The 27,917-nt window shown below is 42.6% G+C and overlaps 1 protein-coding gene across 3 annotated transcripts in view; it reads right to left on the bottom strand.

The window, feature by feature from the left end:
• GAK (cyclin G associated kinase) overlaps positions 1–27,917 on the bottom strand; it is a 124,463-nt gene that overhangs the window by 65,552 nt on the left and 30,994 nt on the right. For 2 of the 3 annotated variants that reach the window (XM_090038964.1, XM_090038963.1), the window contains exons 2-11: positions 24,551–24,612; positions 21,730–21,789; positions 18,630–18,744; positions 18,029–18,171; positions 11,996–12,121; positions 10,532–10,621; positions 6,724–6,859; positions 5,953–6,065; positions 3,731–3,839; positions 1,066–1,189 (exon numbers count right to left, since the gene is read on the bottom strand). In XM_090038964.1, the coding sequence (XP_089895090.1) occupies positions 1,066–1,189; positions 3,731–3,839; positions 5,953–6,065; positions 6,724–6,859; positions 10,532–10,621; positions 11,996–12,121; positions 18,029–18,171; positions 18,630–18,744; positions 21,730–21,789; positions 24,551–24,612 (1,078 nt within the window). The remainder of the gene's footprint in view (positions 1–1,065; positions 1,190–3,730; positions 3,840–5,952; positions 6,066–6,723; positions 6,860–10,531; positions 10,622–11,995; positions 12,122–18,028; positions 18,172–18,629; positions 18,745–21,729; positions 21,790–24,550; positions 24,613–27,917) is intronic. The other variant, XM_090038965.1, reaches the window with a different exon arrangement.

Here is a 27,917-nt window from a genome sequence, read left to right on the forward strand (position 1 = left end):
AAAGCAGGAAACTTTTTCCTGGGTTGGGTAGACCACATCTAATGAAAATATAAGTGTAAACAAGCCTTAAACATCTGAGTTTCAAAGATAAAGATGCATTGAAAAAATGCTGAAAAAGCAACAAAATAGAAATGGCTCTGAAAAAGAGGGGTGGGGGAAAAGGGTAGGTGTTACAAAATGCCAAAGTGAAATACTGCTCGACTGAACTACCAACAAGAAGGACTATTATAATATATGGCAATTGTGTAAATGAGTAAACACTGGAGCAGGAAAGAATTTTCTGCAGAATATATGACTGGGTTGGACTGCAGGGGGCGGATCTTTTCCTGATACTCAAGCTTCATTTTTCTCTTATCAGTCAGGATCAACAGAGACAGACTTGAAGAGTCTTCCAAGGGGTACTGGGATTCCCTGGTCTCGAGAAAGACTTTCTCCAGCTTTTTCTCCAAGTTTTTTCTTTGCAGAATACTATTGCCTACCAGAGATCAAACTTAAAAAAAAATTCCTCCCACTTTGATTCCCTTCCCCATTTATTCATTCCTCTGTTCCTGCTTCTCCTTTCATTCTCATCTCTGCTTCATAACTCCCTCATTATTCATGTCATTCCACCCAACTCTCCATGCCTTTCTTCATTTTATTTCTACACATGTGAAAGGGGAGGGAGCAGAAGAGAAACAGGAAAGGGAAGAGAGCTATGGACTATCTACCTACCGTGAGACTGCTAAATCTTAAGGGCTCTCACTGTCAGTTCTAGTGCAGCCAAAGGAGAACACCCTGTTCAAGGGTCTTCATCAGGCAGCTCTGATCTTTTATGGTGAATGATTCTACCACTGGCCTAGGAAATCTATTCTAAATTTCTTCCGATTCTAATTTCTGATACAAAATCGCCATAAGCCAATACATTCTAAATGCAATACACAAAAAATTCCTTAAGTGCAATAACAAGTACCAGTATATTCCATCTCATTTATTTGTACCTGTTTATTACTAAATGCATCAAACAAGAGACTTTTTGTTTTCCTATATTAAAACTTGATCAGCAAAGTGGTTTTTTTGCCTACTTACTTGGCCACAGATTGGATGACTTTAGAAGAAGTATCCTTGATATTAGTGAAAAATCTTTCTGTTCCACCCTTAAGAATATCAAAGAACCCTCCATATGACTGGTCACATTCTGCAACTGTCAGGCCTGAAATTATAAAGCAAAATCATAATATCACAATTTAAAATAAAAGCCTACATTTAAGAGAACTGTGCTTCCAGATCTCTTCAAGTGACAAAGCCAGAAGTGAAGTGACCACACAGCTTAAGGTGAACACACCAACAGAATCCACTTAGCATTTATGGGGCTGAAACAAAGCCTCCATCTTCTGGAGACTGAACTGTACAATGCAATTTCTGTGTAGTGAACCAACATGGTTTCTACAAGCCATCTCACTACTTAAGCATTTTGTACTCCTTTCTGAAAAGAAAGATTAAATCAAACGACTGGGCCCCATGTACCTTTGTTGTATCAGTGTTTAAGTTGCAGAATGCCTCTTCATTTACTATCATCCTTCTAATATGCACCATACCATTTGAAAGCCTACTACACTATCTTGTACAGTTTCTTGGAAACACTGGTTTGCACTCCAGAAAGCTTAATTTGTTATCTGGAATACTAAAAGTTTCTTTTTTTTAAACAAAGTCTGCTGGTAAGCAGCTCAATACCATTTATAAAAAAAAAAACAACTTTAAACCTGCATGGGCCAAATGACCACAGCATTCCACTTAGAGGACTGGAATCATCCTAGAAACATAAGTGTGTGGACAACATTATACTACCAAACTAGTACACTAATTTGCCTCATGTACATTATTTTAAATTTTGTTCCCCATAAGCTGCCTACCAAATGGGTAAAAGTAACTCAGAAGAAAGAACTGAAATGCTGTAAGACAGTACCTATTACAGGTGAACTACTTTTAAAGGGTTCATGCTCATGAAATGCAGATCAATATTTAGCTGCAAAATACAAGTTGGGGGGATGACGATGACAAACCAACATACATACACAAGGGCTATACTCTTGTAATGCAAAATCTGATAGCATGATTTTATTCTGACCACCAAAGAAAAAATGTCACCCTCCCACTGAACCTGAATTTCTACATAAATCTGTTATCTATGGACTTTGGGGGCTTTATCACAAATTTAGATTTCAAATCAACACACAGGACCAAGACTATTTACAACTGAAGTTCAAATAAGCTCTTTTCCTCTTATCGTTTCATAATTTCTAAGGTCGGAAGGGACCTGAGCAGATCGAGTCCAACCTCCTGTTACTAGTTTGCAACAGGCAACTAGATCTCCCCTCAGCCTTCTCTTGTGGAGGCTGAACAGGTTCAGGTCCCGTAGCCTCTCCTCATAGGGCCTGCCCTGCTGCCCCCGATCATGTGAGTGGCCCTCCTCTGGACCCTCTCCATGTTGTCCACATCCCTCTTGAAGTGCAGTACCCAGAACTGGACGCAGTACTCCAGCTGTGGCCTGACTAGTGCCGCATAGAGTACTAGTACTTGTAGAATACTTTTAAAATAGAAGTTTCCATTTGAGTTTGGGTAAGATTACCCTCAACACAATCTATGTTTGTGCTTACTGTATATTCCAACTGATTATTTTATTAAATTTTGCTGTAATGAGTATTTTTTTTTAAAAAGCTCTGATGTTCTTTGTATACATAAATAAACTGCAGTTTTATGAAAATGACTTACTCAAATTGTTTTCTTCCATATGTCAGCAACTGATACTCAATGGGAATGTCTACACATGCATTAACATGCTTCAGTTAATTAACATTAAATCTAGTACTTCCATTCTGAGGTACTAAGAAAATGAGCGTTAGTCTGTCTAAATGCGCATTAACTAAAGAGCATGGTTTTTAAGAGAGACACTTAATGCACATCAGCCTATTTTAATGCACATCAACTAAAAAGCATGGGCTCCTACAGATATGTGGGGAGCCTGCTCCAATGCACTAGAAATCCAGTGCACTGGAGCACACTTGATTAATTAAGTCTATTGGAGCATGGAAATTGATGCGCTCCAGCAGCCTTTCACATCATGCGCATCGGTGTCCACATGCATCCCCGTGCTGAAAAAATGGCAGTAGGGCACTTTGAACTAAAACACATTTGATGAGCTTTATTTCAAAGCACTCCACTGGCATTTTTTCAGTATGGGGACAGTCATGCATGTGACGTGCGGACACTTAATTAGCACGGCTTCGTAATTAAAGTGCCTGGCACCACAGCTCAAAGCACATGTAAAAATGCCCCATGTTTTCAGTGATGCTTTAATGTGCAGTAAAATAGACTAATGCACATTAAAGCACACATGTAGATGTGCCCAAATGTCAACTACTGCATAAAAATTGACAAACTAAGTCAAGTCTTCTCTTACCCAACAAGAATTTAGGAGAAAATTCATATTGTCAGCTTTTAAAAAAAAGGTCTAAAAAAGGAATAAATTCAGAAAATTACACTCTTCACAAGCAATATTCAAAACTTGCTAGAAACTTAGGCTAAAGTTAATTCTTTTAATTTTTATGAAGCAAGATATTTAACAGATCACTCAGAGGTTCACATGTCTGCTAAAGACTAATTTCATGCTTCACCAACTCAAAGTTTGTTTTCACATGCAACAAACAGTATGCATTTTAGGGCATCTGAAAGAGGCAGCCTCTCTAGTACATACCTGCATTGTACACATTGAGTTGTCCTGCAGGTTTAGAGCTCTGCAACACTGAGTTTGTAGACAGTCGAGGTTGAGCATTGTTTCCATAGCCTCCATTTTGCTCTAAGAGCTGGAGAGATTCATATCCATTAGAATATTTTTTGAACTTTTACATACAAACTGCATTATTTAATAATATTTTGCAAAATGGTAGCTGAATATTGTTCATCACTGAGTCAAATGTTGCCATTTAAACTACTAAAAGAAACTGGAGATGCATTCTTTGCATCACAAAGAAGAGAGGCAATATTCTATGGCTTTTGAATTATGACCGTCTATTTGTCACTGTTCAGGTATATCCTGTTATTATTCACATAGTTCCAGGTATATCCTGTTACCCCTTGTAGTTCTATTAGCAAGACTACTTTTTTCCTCCTGCAGAAACATATTGCCCACATTCCATATGCTACTACATTAGGCACTTGTCTAGGTCTCCAAAAAGTCTCCATCAACAACTCTTCATTTTTTTAAGCTGTCCATAAGCTGTAAACTGTCCATTCAGAAAAATTCCTTTAACCTGTAAGTAGGCAGGCAAGTAACCCAGCCATCTAGCAAGATCCTGATGACAGCAAGGGTTCCAGCAAAAGACTTGAGAAATAAAAGGCAATGCATCAGGATATGAAAAAAACATATATTCAGGGAGGCTTTAAAATGAGGAGGAACAGTTGCTCCTCAGGGCAACAGTAATAAAAATCAAATTTTAATCTGAAGTAAGTTATTTTATGTTAGAGTAGGCATGAATGACATTCATGCAGAATATAAAAGAAAGACCAAGGCTGGAAACAGACATCATCTTTGGAGCACAAACCAACTGTGCCACAACCGTGGGGGAAAATGGTCCACTTGCAGGTATACCCCTCCTCCCTCGCCCCCTCAGTCACAGTACAAGGGAACCCAGCCCTTCAGAGGATACCCCAGTATACATCTGCAAGAACAGAGGGGTGACCTCCCATAGGGATTTCCCCTTCTGTGTTCAAAGACCATATTCCAACCCAGAGTGCAGCAGCATGATATGCACATTAGGGGATTCTGTCTGCAAAGGATTCCTAAGGGCACAACAAGAAGAAACGCTGCCAATGAAAATTTCCCCCTCCTCATTTGTAGACAAAGGTCCCTGGAATCACCTGCAGGGGATTCCCATGGTGTATATCATGCTTATGCACCTGGGGGCATTGCCCAACAGGATTGCGCTCCTGAAGCCACAGAAGTTTCCACAATAAACAGAGGTCAGCCACAAAAAGGCAGTACAAATTATGAACTAGGGTCATTGTCTGCAGCATGACAAAGGGCCAAAACATCTGTTTACTTAAGTTTTGTGGCACAATTTTTATGGCAGCACAAAGGTGACATCTGTTTGCAGCCTAAGTTGTATAAATGAGGGGGTGGCTAACCTTCAGCACAGGCAGCCTTAGTGTTTGGCTCGCTAAACTGGAAAAGGACAGGGACAGATACAGCAGACAGCACAGGAGCAAAACTGGGTAGGGAGCACAGGAAAAGCAGCACAGAGAGCAGCAGATCAGGCAGTGGAGGGTGATTAGAGTGGTACATCTGCCAAAAAGACTGGCTGTAAATTATGCTTTTGCTAAACCTTACAAGCAACAGCAGAAAATTCAACAATCCAGGGGATGCCAAGTCACACCAATTTCACTTGAAGTGCAAAATTAAAGGGGATTTCTTAAAACCTTCTGCTCATTCATTCAAGCTAAACTAAAGAAATAATCCTTTTGCACCAATTTAAGACACTAAAACAAGCAAGGCTTGCAATAGGGGTGTTAGCTTAAATGCTCTATTACATACCTACGGAGGTTTGCATTGACAGAACCTCAATTCACACCCACGCACTACATGTTTTCTTCCTCAACTCAAAATCTGAGTCAACTGAACGTGCCAAACTGAACATGTTCCTACTGAAAAAGTGATTTGAAATTAAGCAGCTTCTGAGAGTCTGATAACAAGAAAAAGCCACTAACAGTTTACTTTTAAAGCATCTGAATGCTGAGGCTGAGATTTTCAAGGAGTTTAAGTGAGTTTTACATCCAAACCCTATTGAATTTCCAACTGTACTTAACACACCTAAAATCCCTAAAGTTGTGTCAGCTAACTGCTTTGAGAACTGTTTTTAAGCCTTCATTGATCTAAACAGGGGGAAAAAAAGTGTGCATCTCCCAATGGTACCCCCTTACCTCTGTAATTGGAGATTTTGGATTTACATTCCTAGCAGCTGCTATTTCTTGCAATTGATTCACCAGCTCAGTGATTGACAATCTCTCCTCTGGATTTACCTTCAAAGCTGAACCTACACAACAACAGCAACAATTTAGACATTCTAAGCACCAAAAAGGTATGTTGTATTAGCTGCCAAGACCTGTACCACAGAGGTCTTAAGTTCAGCATGATCTATTACACAGGGAACCTGTGGTGAAATCCAGTCTATGCCCAACTGTCATTCTCCTAAGAAACTAATTTCTCCATTGTACATAAGAATTAAAAAAAAGGAAAACAAGACAATAAGGTCCTTTGAACTAAACAAAGTTAAATCAGAATTGTGACCATTACTTGCAGTGAATTAATCACATATTGAAATTTTAAATAAAAAGGTTTAAAAAAAATCTTTAAGAAACTTGAATGAATGAAAGCGCTAAGTGTTTCTAGTCAATTCATCCACATCTTAAAACCATATTCATTGATGGCATTGGAAGCTGCTCTTCTCCAAGATTCCAACAGCCAATTCCTAAAACAAAAAAACCCACCACCAACAAGTTTTAAACTCAGATGAAAACAATTCAAATAGTTAAAAAACATTTTCAAACACAACCATATGATTTATGAAGCCCACCTGCATTCAACAGGGAAGTCCTTACTGCTTTATTTCCAGGTGCCTAACAGTTTTCTGAACAAGATACAAGTGCCCACAAAACATTCAAAATTAAGTTAAAAAAAAAATGTAGACTTACAAATGAGATCATGGAACACAGTGTATCGAGTATCAGTCTGAGGAATGGAGTATTTCCCATTGACTATGCGAAGCTTGGCTCCATCTTCAAATGGATGTTGCCTAAAGCACAATAAGTACAGGATACAGCCCAAGGCCTACACAGCAAGAAAACAAAAAATGGTTCATTCAGGCACTGAAGACTTAGCTGAAATTTTAAACATGAAGCTGATTAGATGATAGGCAGAGCTGTTACAGAGCCCAAATGACTTCTTTCAACTGTACATTGCTTTAACTTCAGGGCTTTAGATATAGGAGATGTATAACTCCCTGTTTTGTAAAAAATTTAAATTTTCCAGGTTCTCTATAAGATGGAAGCTTATCAGCAACCAGTCGAGCTAGCATACAAACAAAAAGTGTTTAAGAGATTTTATCAGCATACATGTTGTGAGGTATAAAGTGGGGTTCCTTAAGAGTCTACCCTGGGTCCAGTATTGTTTAACATTATCATCAATGATTTGGATACGATAAAGCAGATGACACCAAGTTGGGTGGAGTTGCAAACACTATGGAGGGCGAGGCTAGGATCCAGAATGACCTGGATACACTGGAGAAATAGTCTGCAATAGACTAAATGAAATTCAAGGACAAGTGCAAAGTCCTACACTTGGGACAGAATAATTACATGCACATGCACAAATACAAACAGAGGAAACAACTGGCTAGGCTACAGTATTACAGTGAAGGACTTCTGTGTTATAGTGGGCATGCTCTTCTTGCAATAAAAGCTAACCGTACACTGGGCTGTACTAACAGGAATGTCATTTGCAAATCAAGGGAAGTGATTTGTCCACTCAGCCTCAGCAGTGCTGAGGCCTCACCTGGAGGACTGTATCCAGTGTTAGGCCCTACACTTCAAGGAGAATGTGGACGGATTGGGAAGTCCAGCACAAAAGAACAAAAAAAAAAAAGTGACTGGAAGCCTGGGAAGCATGATATGCAAGGACAGGCTGAAAGAACAAGAGTTTCTTCTTGAGGTTACTGAGGAATGGCCAGGGGGAATTTATTAAGTCTTTAAATACCTGAAGGGGGATTAGAGAGACACACAGACACACACCTGTGTCAACAAGGGGCAAGACTTATTAGATTGGAGATTAGGAGGAAATTTCTGACAAAGCACTTGGAAAAGGCTACTTGGAGAATCTCCACCCCTGGATAATTTTCAAGACCAGGTTGGACACACACAAATGCCCCTGCTGGAACGGCTCCAGGAGCAGCCGACACCAGCTCCCTGCACCAGGGCATGGCGCAGCCCAGGAGCAGAGGTGAGTGGGGACAGGCAGAGCACAGGGCAGCCCAGCAGTTGCAGGCACCCAGGGCTGGAGTGGGGCCATGGCCCTTTCCCCTCCCCCCACAGAGTGGATTTACTTCGCATATAACAAATTATGGGTCTAAATATGCTCATTGCATAAGAGCTAATTCACATATAAAGAACCTGCATAAAATTGAGAGACCCCTGTACCTTGTGAGGTCCCTGCCAGCCCTATTTTCTTATTGTGCTGACTGCTTTTTCAATTTAAGCTTTGCTAGAATTTTTTCTCCCAATTAAAGCCTTCAAGTTTTAAATTTTAGAGTTTCCTAGCAGCTGATTTTCTTCACTGCAAAGCTTCAGCTATACAAGGATTTACATTATTACAATAATGGTACTGATGTTATGATTAAAGACACCATTTTGAAGACACCAAAAAGCAGCCCCAGCAAATTTTATCCAGTGTTGAATATTATCATTTATTACTTCTTGGGAAAAAGTAGCTACCCAGGTAGGGGAAATGCTCAATGTTCTCCAAAAATTGCCCTCTAACTTCAGTGTGTGGAGGAACAGCTAGTTGGTTTGGAATAGATTGGTAAAGAATCTTAGTTTTCATGAAGTTGACAATGAGTTGAACCATTTCATACACTTCAACAAAGCAATCAAGAATGAACTGAACTCTTCAATTAAGTGGGTACATATGACAAGTGTCAGCATAGTGAAGATTAGTAAAGGGAGGTGTTGGTTATCTTGGTTTTGGAACATAACTAGTTGAAGTTAAAGAGATTCCCATCCATGTGATACTGGATGCCGACTCCAGAAGTTTAATCAGCGATGAGAGCTACAATAGCTCTGGTACAGATGGAAAATACTGTTGATGCAATCACACATTCTTGCTTTACTCCAGTTCTGAAAGTGAACTGGTCTATTTCCAAGGCATTGCTTAGGACTGCTGCAGTAATGTTACTGTGAAGAAGTCTGATAATTGTAACAAGTTTTGGCAGGTATCCAAATCTCATCATATACAATTAGGAAAAATTAATCTAGTGTAGTTTTTAAAGCAAATTAGTCTGCATTAAATTCTTGTGCAGATAGTTTGTTTTAGAACTAAAAAGTGACCTGATTTTGATGTATTAAGCCAAACTGAATTAAATCCCACTTGAATGCAGAGCATATGGACACAGTGACTCCTTTACATTTACTTCTTTAATTATAGTCAACTCTTGAGTGTTGCCAGGCAGGCAAGTCTCTGTTTCAATTAGGATTCAAGAGCAGTTCTAATAAATCCTGTGTTTAAGTTTCTATCCTGCACAGGTCAGCTACATCATGCTGACCTACGAAGGGGAAGCATCATAAAGGAGAATGTAACATGCAGAAATCTGAAATTCATGCCACATTAGAATTGGAGTGCCATTGTGGCCATGATGTCATGCAGTGCCCATGCAAGATATTGAACCCAGGGCAGAAGAACTTTTTCCTCACAGAGTGCTTACAGCATCACAACTCTGGAAGTTTCCCTGAGGCTAATGCTGTCAGATAGATTCCTCCAAGTTGGTTTTAGATAAACTTCAATTGTTCAGCATATATTTACTTCTGAGACCACTTTTCACCCCATCCACTAAACAGCCACAGCTGGACCAGAGGACAAAATCAAGCTAAAAAAGAGAAGCAGGTAGGCATTGTGGTATATTCTTAACCCTCAATTCACTTCACTCCCCCTCACCCTCCTGCATAAGTGGAGGGAGAAAACATTACTGGGGGGGGAGGGGGAGGGGCTTAGCACATGTGCGCACCCCCCTCCTCCCATGCACGCAACCCCATCCTTTCCCCCCAGGCAGGTAAGTCTGTTGCAGTGGAATGGGTGGGGGGCATGGGATGCTTGGAGCCCAGGTAGCTGAAGTCCAGGGATGCGGGGCAAGGGATGGATGACCTCCTTGATGCGAGTGCGGGGTTTAGGTAGGATGCTACTGCAGGTTGGGCCCCGTGTCTTGCTGCCTTCAGAGTGGTACAACGTTATGTGCCTGCTGCCACTGGGCAGGCAGAGGATGTGGTGCAGTCAGCATGTGGCATCACACTGCTCCTGGGACACTGGGGCACAGAGCCAGGCCCCCAGCGGCAGCCCGCCTCTACCCTGCACACAGATCCAGGGGGCATATGCTCCTCCAGGCCTCCGCCTACACAGTGGCAGAGCCCTCCCCCTCCGTGCCCCTGGATGAGCTGCCTGGACTCCAAGCATCCCACAACCCAACTCACCCCCCCACTCCATCCCCCACGTCCCCGCCATCATGGCAGCGCTTTACCACCTCCTGTCCAAATGCTTCTTCACACTCTGATTGGCTGTTTGTCAGCCAGACTTCAAATAAAGCCAACCACGTCTATAATATTAGAATAATGCAAACAATTAAGCTGCAGTCTGCACTTCACATTACAGCAGTGACTAACACATTCAAATATGATGTGAGACTAAATATACCAACTATTCAAATACACTCTCCAGCAGACGGTAAATGAAAGTCCCTACCCATATATCCTGTTTTTCACCAATTGGAAAGTTTGAATACAAGTCGATCATTTCTGGAGTCCTGTACATCGGAGTTGTGTTCCTCGTAATCTGCAAACACAAAACACAGTTTCTTGAGGAAGAGCCTCAAATAGTGCAGTAGAACTTTATAACTAAGGAAATAGCTTTCAAATTACATTTTGCTGAAACGAATGCAAAGAAAGGGAGTCCATTTAACTTCTAAAGGGAGTCTGGTAAATATTTACCAGCCTAGGACCCTTTGCTTTGAATCTCACAATATTGGTACAAGACCTTTGTACCTCAGTGTAAAGACTCTGGGATTCACATTTTTACTCATCTACTTGGGGAAGTTAGTAGACACTGGATTTACCGAGCACTAGTTACTATGTACTAACCCCTGGTGTGGACACTTAGTAGCTTATTCCAATTACAAAGCAGGATAACTTGTCTCAAAAGACACTCTTTAGTATTCACTAAGTGTTTTATACAGGGTGTAAGTGTAGACCAAATAAGCCCATAATCATACCCTGAAAACCCTCCTGGAAAAAGGGACTCTTTGTTCCTCTTGTCACTACCTTAAGCAAGAAACATTAGCCAACTGCAGAGCACAAACATTTGTTCTCAGAAAGTTGGCAGGTGGCTCTAAGTCCTGAATTCCAAAGGAGGAGGGGGAGGAATGGAAATAAAGAAAGATCATTCCACTTGTTTTCAGGGCCAGATAAAGAATTTAATGCTGTCAACCTGAATGCCCACTGATAAGTCTGTGGATTTTAAGCTTCATCTTGTACTTCTAATGACCCAAATGGCTCCAGTTGATTTATCGTACATCCCTCCCAAGGCAAAATGATACAATCTGTCAGCCTGGTAAACCATGTGCTATAAATCAGACAAGTTACAAAAACACATTTTACAGAAGTGGGGAAAAGTACTATCACTAATTATAGCTGTTCTGGGAGTACAGAAACATAGCACAGTCAAGTCTATGAAGCAGACCTTACTGCTTTTCACACAATCACCCAAATCAAATGTTAGGGGCCTTACATTAGTTTAGCAGCTGATGTAGTAAAAAAAATCACTCCAGTACAAAATAACTTTATGCCTTTTTTCAGAGATTGTAAATTAACATACAAGCAGGAAATGAGTTAATACTTTCTCTCTTTTAATGAGAGATCAGAACTTCAAAGTTGCGTACTTTTTTATTTCTCTGCATTAGAACAGCAGACACTGTATGGGTAGAGATCTTATACTAGCTTTTAAGCACAAAGTACATTTTTCTTCAGGCAGGGGAAAAAGCAGTAGGTACAACCTAAGCTAACAAGTGAGTTGTTTTAATCAAATTTGAAATCCAAAGGACCTTTGGTTGTCTTAGAGCCATTATAAAACATCTACTCAGGTTTAGTGACAAAAGCAAGCATGCAATAGTAAACCAACATTTTAAAACTAATTACATGTTAAGTTTCTCACCTCTTCTTCAACTACTGCTCTCTTTTGTGCAGACCAGCTGTAGTCAGGATAATACGCTACTGTTGTAGCACTGCCAAAGTCACACAGCTTAATTGTTCCTTGGTTACTAATCAGCAAGTTTTCCACCTGCAAATGGAGGGAAATTGATAAGATGTTACATTTATAAAAGCCTATTACATGCCTCAGAAGGGCACAGATTCATAAAATGATTAAATGGCAAGTCTTTAAGAAACATTTGTGCTTACAGGAACAAAGATCTCAAAGCATCTGAAAATTTAATAATGCATGGTAGGTGGCATCCTCATCTTGTGGAAGAGGAACCCTAAACGCAGTGCAAGTATACATGACTGACCTAAGGACCAAATCTAAGGCACAGCAGAGAATAAAAAACTAATGAAAACCAGCTAAGTAACTCATTGTTATATAGTTTTTCCTGAATTATATTCAATTTTGTAAAAGTTAAAAATGTTGGTTTTCCAGAATTCAGTGCAAAATACCTGGGCAAAGAACTACAAAAAAAAAAGTCACACAAAACATAATATTAGAAGAAAGTTGGACTAAACAAAATTAGAGCGCCATGAAATGGAATTTTCACTGCTTGTCCCGAAAGAAAATGCATTTAACATTTAGTCTCATCAGCAGCACCACTTAAAAGCTAGAGAAAACCTCAAGGGCAGTCTATGCTAACTGCAAGTGCCACAAATATTTATTCAAAATATTAAATGTTGCACATCTCCCACAGTCTCATCTTCCTGCATTGCAATTAGCCTCAAAGCATGAGCATCTTTATCACTGTATCTTGTACCATGTGGAGTTGTATCTGTTGATGCAACAGAAGTAGGCTGATGGAAGTTGCATTCCTGAGCTACAACCCTCATCTCATTAATAGCTCTTATATTGTTGATGGACACATTTGTTAGTTGACAAGCTTCCAGCAATCATATTAGCTACCATGGATGTCACATCTCTGCACACCAATATCCTCCCCCCTCCCCCCCATAAGGATGAATTATAAAACAAGCCTTAAGAATATTATTCCCCAGCAAGGATACCACTTTTTTCCACTGCACTCTCCTGCTTAGTTGTGCAAGGACAATTTCAGGTTTGAGGACTCCCTATATCCACAGAAGACATTGCCATGGGCATACATATAGCTCCCCAACATGCCAATATATTTATGATAGACCTTGAAGCCCATTTCCTCAGCAGCTGCCCTCTCAACCCCCTGATATACCCAAGTTACATTGATGACATGGGAAAGAATCTCTAGAGAAATTTCAACAAGATTTTATCAACTCCACCCCCACAACCATCGAACTTCCTAGATACCATGGTGACAGTCTGCAGTGACCACATCATCACCACCAAAAGTGCATCAGAAATCCACCAGTCACTGCAGCTACTTTCGTTCCACCAGTTTTCACCCTAAACAAACAGCTAAATCCATCATCTACAGTCAAGTTCTCTGTTACAACCACATCTCCTTTGATCCCACTAACTGGAATGCATACCTTAAGGATCTGAAACAAGGATTTCTACAGTTGCAATATAATCCCAAAACTTTAGTACTCAAAGCCAGACACAGACCTTGCTTGCTTTAACCTGCTACAACACCAACCCCACAACAAACAGAATAATTCCTCTGGTTCAGCCCCCATCTTGAATACTTTAGGTGGGATCATGAATGATCTCCACCTCATGGAAAAGGATGACCGAAGTAGCCCGGATCTTCTGAAGATTTACATAGAACAGGCAAATGGAGGGGATTTGTCCTATGCCTTTAAAAACTAAATCCAAAGGAAATTTTAAAAACTCAAATTTAATTAGGAAAACTATTTCCTAAGCCACAAACTGACTCATTTGTCTCCATGTGACAAAGGACAAACTAACTCAGTGCAAGGATAAGCATACAGTTGTTGTAAAGGCTTCAAAATGGGATGGGGAGCTGCTCCTGTTGAGAGCATGCAGAAGGTGTTATATGCTGTACTGTCACACCTGCAAGAACTTTGCTGGGCTTGTAACAATACAATCCTAGCAAAAATAAATAAATAAATAAATAAATAAAATCACTCAAAATTTAACCCTCCTTCATCCAGGTTCAAGACAGGGTCACATTTAGCTCACTTGTATTGCAATGGGATCATGCACATGTAACAATGCAATAGCTGCTGCACACTCCAGAGCAGCAACTGCCCTCCCCAATTTTGGAGATGTTGCAAGTATGTTTCAGATAGGCTTCAAGCATCAAAACCACAAGACTATTTACAAGGCACTCCATAATTGGTTCTTCATTACAGTTCTTGAATTTTCACATAACCATTAGCTACTGACAAGATTCAAAGGGAAAGAAAATGAACCTAATCATTCTGACAAGAAGGAAACAACTGACAGACAGTGCGCAAAGTTTAGCCTACTAAAAGCTGCAATATACTAAAGCGTTTAGGCATCCCCGTATCTTCAAATTCCTGCTTTTTTTTTTTTTTTAAATTATCGTCTTCTCTGAAGAAGCTACACTTAAAAGGCAAAGCAACATTTAAAAAAAAAAAGCGAAAAACAAAAACATACAGATAAATTTGTCTAAGATTAAAAAACATTAAATCAGGAAACCTACTCAAGCCAAAAGATGTCTGTGGTCCTGGCATGGCTAACGGAATGAAGTGTTTTTAGCCAGTATAAACCAAAAATTAACATTGAAACAGAAAGGAAATTTGACAGGCTTCCAGCTTTTACAGGTAGCAAAATGGGAAATGTCTCCTCTAACAATCAGCTGTAAAAGTGTTTTCAGCAGCACCACCCCCACTTCTTAAACAGGTTTCACTGTCCTTCCTGCAGGGCACTCCAAAAAGCTGCTCCTGCTTGCTGGACTAAGAAGCACCTCCTCAGTCTCAAAATATTAGCATGCCAGGAAATTTAAAGGGCATGCCAGCAGCCCCAGGACCAAACAGCAGCTTCTTACTCCCACAGCTTCCAGCATAGCCTTTAAAGACTTGCAGGCAGCAGCAGGGATTGGAAGAGGCAGTCCTGTTGCCCTATTCCCACTGCTACTCAAGTTGTAAATGGATGAGGGAGTGCTACCACTTTTCAGGGAGCCCCCTTACCCTTGCTACCCAATGGAGACCATCCCCAGGCATTCTAGCAGGCAAGGAAGTAGCAAGCAGAACCACTGGGGAGTGAGGGGGTCCTCTTTCCTGTGCTCTAGCAGTCTAGGTAGCACTATGGATGCCCTGGTCCCCAGCCAAAGTAGCAAGCAGCAGGTCGCAGCAGTCAGCAAAACTGCAATGCCACTGGCCCCAACATCCTAATAAACATCCCCCCAGTCCTGCTAAATCAGCCATACCAAGCAGGAGACAAATGTTTCTTGAGAGCCTGCCCAGCAGAAAGGCATCATAGAGCCAGGGAAAACAGGTGCCTCTGCTTCCCATATGAAAAAGAAACCCGTCTAAACCAGAACTTTTTCCAGTCTGCTGCAATTTCCTCTTGGACAAGTTTCATTGTATATGGGTTTAAACTAAAGAACAATAAAATGACTTGGCTCAGAAGCTATATGCATACTGGTAAGAGTCTTCTCCTCTGTTGATCTAAATAAAGCTTTGTGGAAAAGGCAGGGAGATGAGCAAAATCATCAAGGAACACACCTTCCCACATCACTATAATGAAGTCACTGTCCCTTGCAGCAAAGATCAGGATCTTGCCCTCTCAGGCTATGTAAAAGTCCTATCCCCTTCTGCAGCTATAGTAACATGAAACCAGCTTTTTCCCCCTCTCTGACTGAATCTGTGCCAGAGACATTTCCCTCAGACTGACTTTTAATCAGATTACAGTATTCATTTCAACTTAGTCTAGAACAATTTTGTGAAAAGGGTTATTCAAAAAGGGTGGGTGCTGAAAACACTTTTAAAGCTGACTGTTAGAAGAGACCTTTCCTATTCTGTTACCTCATGTTCCACAAGCTTCTGTACACTGAGGTTTTAGCTACCGGTACAAAAATTACTCTAGACAATTTGCACCAGGAAAATTTACCTCAGATTGAATAACATATCTTTTTCTCTGTGAGGACTGAGAGGGTGGGGGAAGAGGAGGAGGGAGTGGTGCTCTGCAACAGCCTGGACACCCTCTCCCTTTAAGTCTACCATACATCAGGAGTAGTAGCCAGGAATAAGTCTCAAAAACGAGTAAAAAAATTCCCCATCTCCCCTTCTCTGTGCTCAGCAGCCCCTTCCCTTCCTGCGAACTGCTGCTGCACTCTCCAAGTGTCCTGGGTGCAGGGGCAGGGGCTCCAGAGCTGCTCTTACCTGCTCCAGCCCAGCTCCAAGCAGAGGCAGGCTCAGTCAGGGACAGTATCAGCAGCAGGCAGGTCTCACCTCCCTGCTCAGGTCCATTATAGCCAAGGAACAGGTGCAGGGGAAGGAAATCCACCCACTGCCACCACCACCGTCTTTGCCAAACCTGACTCCACATGCAGACTAGCTGCAGTTGGGCAGAACTGGCTCTGGAGCCTCCCCAGCCCCTGGCTCTTCTGGGCAGCAGCCAGGGAAGGGGAAGAATTGGAGGGGAGGAAGTGTGCCATTGAGCACAGAGAAGGGAAGGGGCAGAAAAGATGCTTACCTGATTCAAAGGATTAAATCCACCACTGCTGCTCCTCCACTTGTTGTGGGGAGGCTGCAAGCCTGGGTACAGCAGCCCTTGCAGCACAGTTCACTGCTTCCACACTTTCCCTTCCAAAATCCTGGATCTGGCCACGCTCTTCTCTCAGCATGACTTAAGTCAACTAGATTGTACTGACATGCAATCTGCGATGCACCACTAAAAATCAAAGCCTTTGATAGCCTGTTAAGATGCTTCACATAGCCTATACTGCAAACAGATGTTCAGTTTGTTCCTTCCCAAGAAAAGCACATTCCATGTTCAAGTAGGAGGATGTGATATTCTCTTTCACACGCACGTGAAAGAAGGAAAAAAAAAATTTATAGGAAACACTGATATAAATGCTTATGAATTTAAAGAAAGAAATCCTGTTACCTTCACAAGATTTTTACACTACAGATTGCCATGGTTATGAACACTGGCCTTTCCCTGGAGAGGGGGGAATGTGATCAGGAGTATGTGCACATGCGCACCCGCACATACCACACAGAGCAGTGCTGAGCTATGGGGTTCACCATGACTTAAAACACTAACTCTGCTGGGGCCCAGCCCAATCAACTATATCATAAGCTTTTTGGCTTTGGACTAATATCATGCATAGTTGGATAGTTTGTACTAGATGCAAGTAGGTACAAAACTGCTGTTTAAGAGTGTGTTTATGGAGTGCCTGTGCTAAAATTTGAAGCAATTTCAAAAAAAGGTAAAATTAAATCAATTCTGCATGAACTAGCACATTACTACAGGAATTTATTTCCAACTCCGTTTGCCTTATTTCCATGTGCCCAGGGAGAGCAGGGTCTTACTGTAAGGGGTAGAAGGGGGTTACAGCAGAAGTTGGCAGGGGAGCAAAAGGGCCACCTGATCTCTCCCAGATTGGTCTTCCCTGCTATAGTAGTGGGAGGGGGACAAATTCAAAGCAAACCTCCAATAATTAGATTTTATACCTGGAATATGATAACAAATTTATAAAATGTGCCATATATCGAATCTAATTATTGGGAAGTTGCCCAACATTTGAGTGAATATGGTACATGCCAACACCATTCTCTGCTTACCCCCAGAAATAAACTGAATTAAATTTCAGGAACATACACCAACTCTGTAAAAAAGAGCTCCAATTAACTTCAGAGAAGAAAAGCAAAAACCACAAGGTTTCAACTGCCTTTTAGTAGTCTAAACAGGAAATGTCAACAAGTATTTTAGCACAAAATATTAACAACAGATGCTGCCTAAGAAGTAAGCCATATAAAGCAAGGCTTCATTCTCAAACAGTATTCTTGACAAAATAGCATGTGCTGCATTTCAAGATGTTTCATATTATGTATAACCCCAAGCTGGCATGCTCCTACTATACTCGAAAAAAGTAATTATTTAAATTCTATACTGTACCTTTAAATCCCTATGAATAATAGGGGGTTTTTGTTTATGCATATGCTGCACTGCTCTGCAGGTCTGATAAAATATCTTCAGAACAGTATCACATGAAATAAGCCCTTTGCATTCTGCTTTCTTTAAGAAGTCTACCAGCTGCCCTGTAGAAGAGAAAAACCAATTCATATTAGCATGTAGCTATTTCAAGTTCTGAAAAGTTACCATATAGAATATCAGGAGAGTAAATGTGACAAAGGTTTATTAAGTCGCATTTTAAACCCTACATTTTAATAGATTTTATATAGATAAATTCCAGGCTGATTTTTAACACTTACCCCTACAGGAAAGAGACACAAGATGGTCTTCAGTGCTCTTACAGGTCAAAAAGCTATGAATGCCTTCAAAGTAAGAAGTTTGCAAGAACTGCTCCTTCATTAACTGGAGTCTGTTCTACACCACCATTTTGCGAGCAGAGTTTGCAGGCAAAATTAAGTGTTGTTTTGCTGTTCCTTGAAAACTAAAGCTTCACACTATTTTTTTGTTCAGTACTTGGTATATACAATATAAGTGAACAAGTTCTTAGGATAATCCATAGTACTCAAAAACATAGAAGTTTTACCTTTACATAGCTCAGTGAGCAGAAGAAATTCAGCCTGCCCAGTATCCGATTCTTCTTTTCCTATAGATGCAGCAGAACAGAACTGGACAACGTTGGGATGACCTGAAAGCTTTTTCTGAGGAAAATTTGTTGAAGGAAAAAACTTGTTAGAGAGCTCCTTCATGCAATCAGGCACAAGCAGCTTGCAGCTTTCATGGATTTGAAATGTTAGGTCATACATGAAGACAAAGTAATTTGTATGTAATGCAAAGAGATGAATCAGCATCTCATTTGAACAGATGTTGAGATAAAAAGGCAGGTCACCAAAAGTAAAAATAAATAAAAACTATGACTATTGGCTGGGGGTGGGGGGAAATCAGATCCAAATCCCAATTTAGATACAGCTTTTCTCTTGACAAGTATAGCATATTAGATGAAGCATTTAAAGTTAAAAGTTAGACTACCTTGTTTAGGGCGTGCTTGTACACGTGACAAAAAACTGGCCATTTTTGCAGTTTAACTGCATCCTACTGTACACATGCAGGTTTTTGGTTTTGGTTTTTTTGTTTTTTTACAAATTTAAATGAGGTTGCTACCATGCAAACTAAGCCACGTCCACATGCACATGTAGTTTATTTTGCAATGTAGCTATTTGTAATGTTCTAGCCTGCAATAGCTTGCCCCTTTCCACCCCTGCTGTAGGAGAAGCAGATTGATCCCCCCACCCCCCCATGCCCCTGTAGCTTGCCCATGTCTCCTATGGTTGGGGGGGGGCAGGCTGCCCCGGAGGGGTGGCAGGCCCCAAGCCCTTCTTCCATGGTGGTAGTGTCCCCTGGAGCCACCCAGGCAGGTTGCTAGTGGGCAGGTGCTGCCCCAGCTTGGGCTCAGGGAACAGTTGGATCAGACTGAATGCTGCCTGTGTGAGCTGGGGCAGCACCCACCAGCTAGCCACCTGCCCGGGTAGCCCCAGGGGGCACCACTATGGAGGGGAAGTCCAGGCCCCCCCTACAGCTCAGAGCCCACCAACAGCTCACCCCTCCCACTACCAGATGCAGGAAAGGTGGGTAGGCTCTGCGGGGGGAGGGGAATAAATAAATAAATAAATCAGGCCCCTTGCCACCTCCCCACCCATCCCATTCCCCCAGCAAAGCCTGCCTGAAGGAGCTACCACTGGGCCACACAGCCCCTGAGCTGCAGGGGTGGGGTGGGGTGGGGCAGTCCTTCCCTTCAGCACCTCTTGGGGAGGGGTGCTAGCTGTGTGGGTGCTGCCCCAGCTCACCAGGCAGAACCCACCAGATCCAACTCTTCCCCAAGCCCATGGCAAGGGGTCCGATCCTCCACCCCGCCACCCCTTGTGGAGCCCACCCACCTCTCCCATGGCCAGGGGACAAGCTGCCAGTATGCCCTGAGCTGCAGGGCACCCCAGACCTTCCATCCACAGCAGCAGCACCCCCTGGGCAGCAATGGTGACAGAAGCCCCTAAATTGAAGTGGTGGTTTTTATTTTTTATTTTTTTAATCACTGCAATTAGAAACCGACCATTTCTATTTAGGGGACTAAACCCCCATCACGTGTACAAGTGGCCTTACCGGGTAATTAAGAGGATCATTTTGCCCAACTGTCTTACAATCAGTGTATACACAATTCTGTTAGGGTCCCACCTTCACCACTTCCTTTACCAGGTAGAAAAAAGGCTCACAACTGAAGTTATGAGCTGTTTTGGTTATTTATTTATTTGACCCACAAGTGAAGCTACAACTATAAACAAATGCTTAATGAGATAAATCAGTTCAAATTTTTTTTTTTTAAAAAGGCTTAAGGTTCAGGTAGAGCACAAGGCCAAAAGCAAACATATTATTTAGCCCCATTGCGGAGTTTGCAATCTGCCTTTTTGTGCTTGTACAGTAACCAGTACTGGGCAGATGTGGTCTAAAACTAGTCCATAGGTGTTAGGAGCTGTAAGTATTGGCAAAGGGATGAGAGTGGGGGAAGGAAGTAGTTTAAGAGACCAAAATCAATTATGAAACTTGAGAAGGACAAGATGGGGATTATAGAATTTCAGTGGAGTAATTTAACAAACCACTGTTTTTCATTCCATACATCACAGCATTTTAGTTTAGTCACTGTTACTGTTCAGGCAAGAAGCAACATTCAATCTATAATCTATTCTTTAATGCATGTGCCTAAATGCAGATGGGCCACAGAAGGCTAACCTTGAGACTATTCTGCCACTCTTGGCAAAAGTATTTCCAGTATGTCATAGCTAGAGGAGTAGTAAACAGAGGCAAGTAGTGTTTTAAAAACCAGTTTGAAACTTGCATCTTTTCTTTTTTTTTTTTTGTACTCCAACTTAAACTGATGCCAAGATAAAGTTGCTAAGAGGTTAACCTATACTTAAATAATTATAAATAAAAAAAAAAAGGAGCAGAGTAGCAGAGATATCAGAGACAAGAACTTTTATCTTGTTGCTCACAACTCAGGTTTAAGCTCTGGATTGGTAAAGTAAAAAACACCAGCATTTATCAGCTGTTTAGCCATTTGCATAAAGTTAGCTGGAGTCTGCTTGTACTCTGGAATTTATATCACTCCAGTCACAGAGCCCAGAGCAGAATTGGCATGGACACTGAGCTACAGCCTCACTGCCACACAGGGCTGCTAAGGAGATAGAAGGGCTGGAAAGGAACAATGTAAACTGCTCCTGCTAGACTTAATAGTCAATCAGATATAGTCAGGGCAATTTCCAGAAGTCTTTTGCGAAGGGGGGTGGGGGGAAGAATCTTTCAATATGCTTAGAAACCCAATTCTTATTTTAAGAACCAGAGTTCTCATTCTTGCCAGACATGGCAAACAGAAAAGCAGCCATGTAAATACTAAAATGATTTTTAAAGAGGCAAACTGGCACTCAAACCCTACAGCAAATTCCACTTCCTTGGAACAAAATTAAAATAGCAGGAATTTTCTAAAGAAAAGCCAGAAACTGATATTTTCAAAGTTCTTTTCAATCTTTTAGAAATGGTTCATAAAGACCTAAAATTATAGTGTAGACATTTTAATCCTTGAAGACGTTTTAATATTAGTCATATTTTAAAATTACTGAAATTTATCCCATTAAAAAGGATACCATAAAACAAACTTCTTGGATGATGGCTTTGTTCTTTTCTTCTTCATTGGACAACAGTCTCTGACAAAAAAAAAAAAAAAAAAAAAAAAAAAGAGAACACTGTAAATGGATTGGACAAGAAACAAATGATACTTGCAATATTGCAGGGATAGTGCACTACATAAACCACTACTAAAAAACCCTGAAGACTAGAGATCAGTGAGCAATGGTCAAGGCTGGCTTGGGTCAGCAGACTGGAAACATTACCACTAACACAAGTGGCAGCATTTTTGTCACCCGTCTTTAGGTTCATCCATACCCTCTCTTCACAAGCATAACTTTTGAACACTGCAGGATCGTACTTGGCCTACTGTGGAGGTTCCCAAACTTTTTCTTATGGTGTACCCCCTTCCAGATTTACCAGTTGCCAGCACATGTTTTATATTTTAACCCCTTAAATGCCAATCATAATGAAAAATAAATCCTCCATTGCACAATTTCTCCTGCATACCCCACAGAAATGTCCCGTTTATCCCCAGGGGTACATGTACCAGTTTGGGAACACCTGGTCTATTGCAAGGGTGCTCAGGATCTGGCCCATGGGTCAAGTGTAGCCTGTGGAGCCTTTGAATCTGGTCCACGGGGCTCCCCAAACACCAAGAAATTTGGTGGCAGGGAACAATGACCACCCCCTCCCTGCTGCCAAAATCCCAAGCCTCATTGGGCAGATTGGAACCAGGCCACAACCGTCTTCCAGCACAGCCAGGTCTGGGCCGAGCCATGTCCCCATCCCCTAGACAGCTGGTTTGGACTTGAGCATACATCCCCTTTGTGGGACCACCCCCCAGCCAGGTTGGGGCCAGGGTATGCCCCCTTAGTGGCCTTCCCCCAGCCAGGTCAAAACCAGGACATGTCCCCTAAACTGCCTGCCCAGCCAGGGCACTGCTTATCCAGCCCACTGAACCAGACTTCTTCCTGTCCACTTAATCTCTTGTCCATAAACAAATATACGAAGCAGCATAGTTTGCTTCCTTACCTTGAAGTGCTCATTACATTATTGTTTGAGTTAGGGCCTTGTTGCATCTTATGTTGTGAGCTGCAGTAACGTTGATGGGTAGGGAACACAACACAGCTGCTGGCCAATTTTGTGGGCAGACAGCAGGGCTGGCAGCCCCCTTCATGGGCCGAGCGTGGAGAGCCCCCTACACCTCACTGACAGAGGAGCCCCAGTAGTCCCACTGCTGACCACCTATTTGGCTGACAGCTGTCATATAGCCCTGGCCCTTGCTGCTGATTGGCTGTGAGGGCTGTCCATCATACAACTGTGCCATGACAGACAGCCTTTACAGCCAATCAGCAGAGAGGGGTGGGGGCAGCAGCCATTTTGCCATGCTAGAAGCTCCATTAACCTCCAGGACAGTAGCCACAAGGATATGCAGAGGGAGCCAAAAATTTTATTTTTATTTTTGGAAATCCCCCCACCCCCACCCAGGAGCCTACTAGAAGTACAGAGTCTGCCCAAAACCATGGTTTCTGTTGGGCGGCAGCGGGAAATCACAACATTTCACTAGGTCCCTATTGATGAGTTAGTGCCAGCTCAACCTTGGAGCAAAATCACTTTAGGCCAACATGGGCCTGGAGGACTGAAAGTTAAGAATCCCAACTCACATTCCAGGTTTCTCCCCTGCCCTCCTGGGTTCCCCACTATGTTTCTCTGCTCCACCCCTGGGGCTCCCCCTGCCTCCTCACCACCAGGGCATTACTTGAAGCTGCTTGCACTACCTGTCTCAGGGGAGCAAGCAGGGAAGGGCTGAAGTGCCTGCCTAGTCTGTGCTGCTGCTGGGCTGGCTTAGAGCAGCAGCAGCCCCACTGCCACCTCTGCAGTTTAACCCTTCCTTGCCTATTCTGCAGGACAGAGAACACAGGCAGCCACAAGCCTAGCATAGCTGCACCTTAGTGTAACACAAGCTGGATGAATCAGAATGGAGTGGCTCAAAAAAAAAAAAAAACTTTGAGCTGCATAATGTGCGCTTAAAATGAGTTTAAGGTGTTAAAGTACAGGCAATCCAAGTATTAAGAGTTCCAGGAGCTGCCCAAACTTGCTGTATATCAAGGCCCTGACCTATGTTACTCCTAAGTACTTAGTCTTACTCTTGATACAGAGGAACTTGGCCCTAATCACTACATTACATTTGCCAGATCTAGCTCCAAGTCCAAACAGTTTCTCTTGGAGAGCTTCCAGGTCTTGTGCAGGTTGCAAAGTAAGGGAAAATGCATACAATTTCAAGCTGTGCTTCATCATTTTCCTCAGGTACAGTATCAGTCTCAATTTTTTTCTGAAGGATACCCAGGTAGATAAACAGGGACAGCATCAAAAGAGTCATCTAGAAAATCCTTACATGGCCTTTTTCTAATTTAGGTCACAATATTTACAAACTGAAATGGACTGCCATACAGCATTAGCCATCGTGAAAGAAAGCTGACTTCTAGAAGCATCATTATGTGCTATCATAGCCCACTATATACAGACAAGTGATACATCATCATACGTTTTTCCTATCAAGTTACCAGGACTATTTCACAGCACTCAGCTCAGGAAACTCCATCACAACTAGGCAAACTGCCATAAAGTGCCAACACACTTGTTAACCATCTTCATCATAATATTCAAATATTCATTTACACGGCAGAGAAAGTCAATAAAAGTCAACTGGGCCAATGAGCAATGGATAAAGTTATTAAAAATGTTTGATTTCCAATAATTGACATTTTGCTGCATACCAATGTATTAGGTGATAAAGCAAATATTTCTACCATTAGAATGATATAAACCAAATGTTACCTTCAAAGCATAATCTTTGCCACTCCCAAGATCTTGAGCTTCATAAACAAAAGCAAACCCACCTGCAAGAACAGACATGAATGCTAGTTAAAATGTACTATTTCAACCAAGTAAATGAGTGCATGATTATTTTTTATTTCCCTGTTAGCAATAAATATAAACAATAGCATTACTGTAGTTTGAGATGCTCATTCCAACCTTCCCAGGATCCTTACAGATGGATTAGAGAAGATTTTAATTTCTCTCCAACTGCTTGTTGCATTAGCAGTTCCTCCCTATACAGCATAAATATAGATGGGTTGGCTACTAGCGCTGTGTGAAGCTTAGAATCAGACTGGCTACTGGGAGGAGATTTGGCTCAATTTGGGGACCAAATCCAAATTGAAAAATCAGGAGACCAGTAGAAGCATCTGAATCGATTCAGAAAAGATTAAGCCAATTTGGAGATTTGGCCATAAACTAAACAGGCAACTGTCAGAGGCCTCCAGCTTGTAAATCTGTTGGGGTTGGGGGAGGGACAGATTGGTGGAATGCAGGCAAGGCTCGCTCCAGGCAGAGGGGGGCAAGCAGCAACAGAGCATACCTCCTGCTCCCAGTACTGCCATGCCTACATCCCATGCCCCCAGTCACTCCCAGAATGGCTGGCAAGCAGCAGCAGAGCATAGGCCCTGCTCCCAGCCCTGATGCAGGCACGGCAGCACCGGGAGCAGGGGCTATGCCCTGCTGCTGCCTGGAGTGAGAGGTACAGGCAGGCACAGCTGGAGGAGCCACATGAGAAGCCCCCATGGCTGCACTGCCCATCCCCAGCCTCCTGGCACTTGAAATAAAAACACCAATACCAAAAACGCCTTGTACTCGCAGGCTGCAGGAACAGCTATTGGGGCCTCTGGACACTCATGGCAGAGCTCTCCCACACAGTGTAGGGCTGTGGGGAGCAGCAGAGATCACCCCCCCCCCAGCACTTTCACAGCAGATGCCCCATGGCATGGGTGCAGCATGGCACAGTGCACTGCCCCAGAGCTTCCGATTTGATCCCCAGCTCTCTGATCATTCCCCCAGCTTTTCTGGAGGAAGAGTGGGGAGGGCACAGCCCCTGAATCTGCACATGGGGTTTCAGCAGAGCTGGCAGCAACACCTTGCTGTCATCCCACATCATCCGGGGGGGGGGGGTCATACCTTCAGGAAGAGCTGGGGGGGTGAGACTGGGGAGCTGGGAGGAATGTTCTGGGACCTGAACATTCCCCCAGCCCCCCCTCCATTCAATTTACCTGGGAGCTGGGGCAGCTCCACGCATCAGCCGGAGCCTGGCAGCACTCAGTCCCAGCATCTCCAGATCCCACACAGCACACAGCACCCTGCCAAGCTGCGCAGCACCCACACCATGGGGCAGCTGCTGCGCGGGTGCCAAGTGGGGGGAGGAGGGGCAATCCCTGCTGCCCCCCACTGTGCGAGGGGGCTCTGCCACAAGCACCAAGAGGCCCCAAATCACCACCACTGCAGCTGGTGAGTGCAGGGCTTTTAAGAGCTGGGAGGCTGGAGTCAGGCAAGGGAGCCATGGGGGCTTCTCCCATGGCTTCCCCAACCTGGGGATAGACTGACAGCTGGAGGAGCCACAGGAGAACCTGCAGCTGCCTGGCTGATCCGAAATCACTGAAATCAACACCAAATCTTCTGAAGCCAATTCCACCGAATCAATTCAAGGCAGCGATCTGAATAGAATCACTGTCCTCTGAAAAAAAAAAAATCAGCCAAATCTGAATTCAATACTTCCCTATTCGTACAGGCCTATTGGCTACCATACCGAAATCTGAAAAGCTACAGCACTGGCAGGCTGTCCTTCTTAATAGAGATACAAAGCAAACACTTCCTAGAACTGTAAGTTTCAGGGAGCTGAAATTGACAGAACTAAGATACCCCAAGGAAGTTCACAGAAAAATCACTGTGTTCATTGGAATGTCCATTTTAAAATAGCTTTTCGCAAAATAGCTTTAAATAAAAATAGTCTACAAAATGAGACTTCTGTCTTTTGAAAATATTTTGATCAGTACTGTTGTAGAGTGACCTAATAACCATTTCTTATCTTTCCATCAGAATAATTCTTTTAGGATACACAATGAGAAGGAATGCCTGGGGGCTGAAATATGAAGCGTTACCAGGACTACAATGAACTCTTGAAACAAGGCATTTATTTACTTTTATAAACAGCACAACTTAAGGCACTGCTGACTTTTCCCCCACCCCCACCAAGCCATTTTGTCACTTAGGCGTGTATCTTTTAGATCTGTAATATAGACCTTAAGCCTAGATTTCAGCACCGCAGACACAATATTCATTACTATTTTCAAGATTATTGCAATTAATTCCACTCAACTCACGACTAAATGCTTTTGTATTGTGTATTTGCTTCCAAGGAAATGATGATATTTTTAGATATATAGGATAGATGACTGAACATGCATTAAGAAAACCCAAATAAGCATTTTGTTAATATTTAATAAATAAAGCTCCTAATGACTTGGCATATTAAGAGCTTTTAAAACAAGTTTTCTAGCATCAGTTCCCATGTTAAAATACTCACTTTTTGAAATACTGAAACCTTTATAAAACTTGCACAAGCAATAATAGTTGGTTATCAGGATGCCATGTCATTACTGATAAAACACAGAAATTTGAAGTTAAAAGCCAGCTGCAGTTATGAAAGTGCTTCAGAGCTCTGAACAGAAACAGCTTTTAAATTAATAGGAAATGACATAAGTGAGAGTCATGAGCCTGCTTAGTTTCCTTATTTGTTACTTGACACTGATGTACACATGCTCCAATACCAAATTATCTGTACTCATCTAATCTACTTTGGGAGAATTTGTACAGTGTCTGTGCCTTCCATGGATACACCTAGCAGCCAAAAATATAGATCGGGGTAAGCAACCCCCGGCATGTGCGCCGAGCAGGGCACGCAAGGCCATTTTGCTTGGCACGCCATGGCCAGCCTGCGCTCTAGGCAGCTGCTGTCAGCCACAAAACCTGGGCTGCTCCCAGCAGGCAGCTGAGAAGCTGCAAGCCCTACTTTAAGCTGCCCAAGCTCTGTGGTTGGCAGCAGCTACCCAAAGCCTGGGCCAGTTGCAGCCAGAAGGCTGCAAACAGCTGTTCTGGGCTCTAGCATCAGCTCCATACTGGCAGGTGCACATCCACCTCAGAGCAGACAGACAGACAGTGGGGGAGGGCCCTGAGGCAGCACAACCCTGGCCTCTCCCCCGCTGCTGGCACAGACCTGATGACTGGGCTCCAGAGCCCAGTGCAGCTGTTTGTAGCCACCCTGGGCTCTGTGCTGGGCTGTGAACAGCTGTGCCGGGCTGCAAACAGCCCCAGC

This window comes from Crocodylus siamensis, chromosome 3 (genome assembly GCF_052110815.1).
Source record: "Crocodylus siamensis isolate JL-2025a chromosome 3, ASM5211081v1, whole genome shotgun sequence".
Lineage (NCBI taxonomy): Eukaryota > Metazoa > Chordata > Crocodylia > Crocodylidae > Crocodylus > Crocodylus siamensis.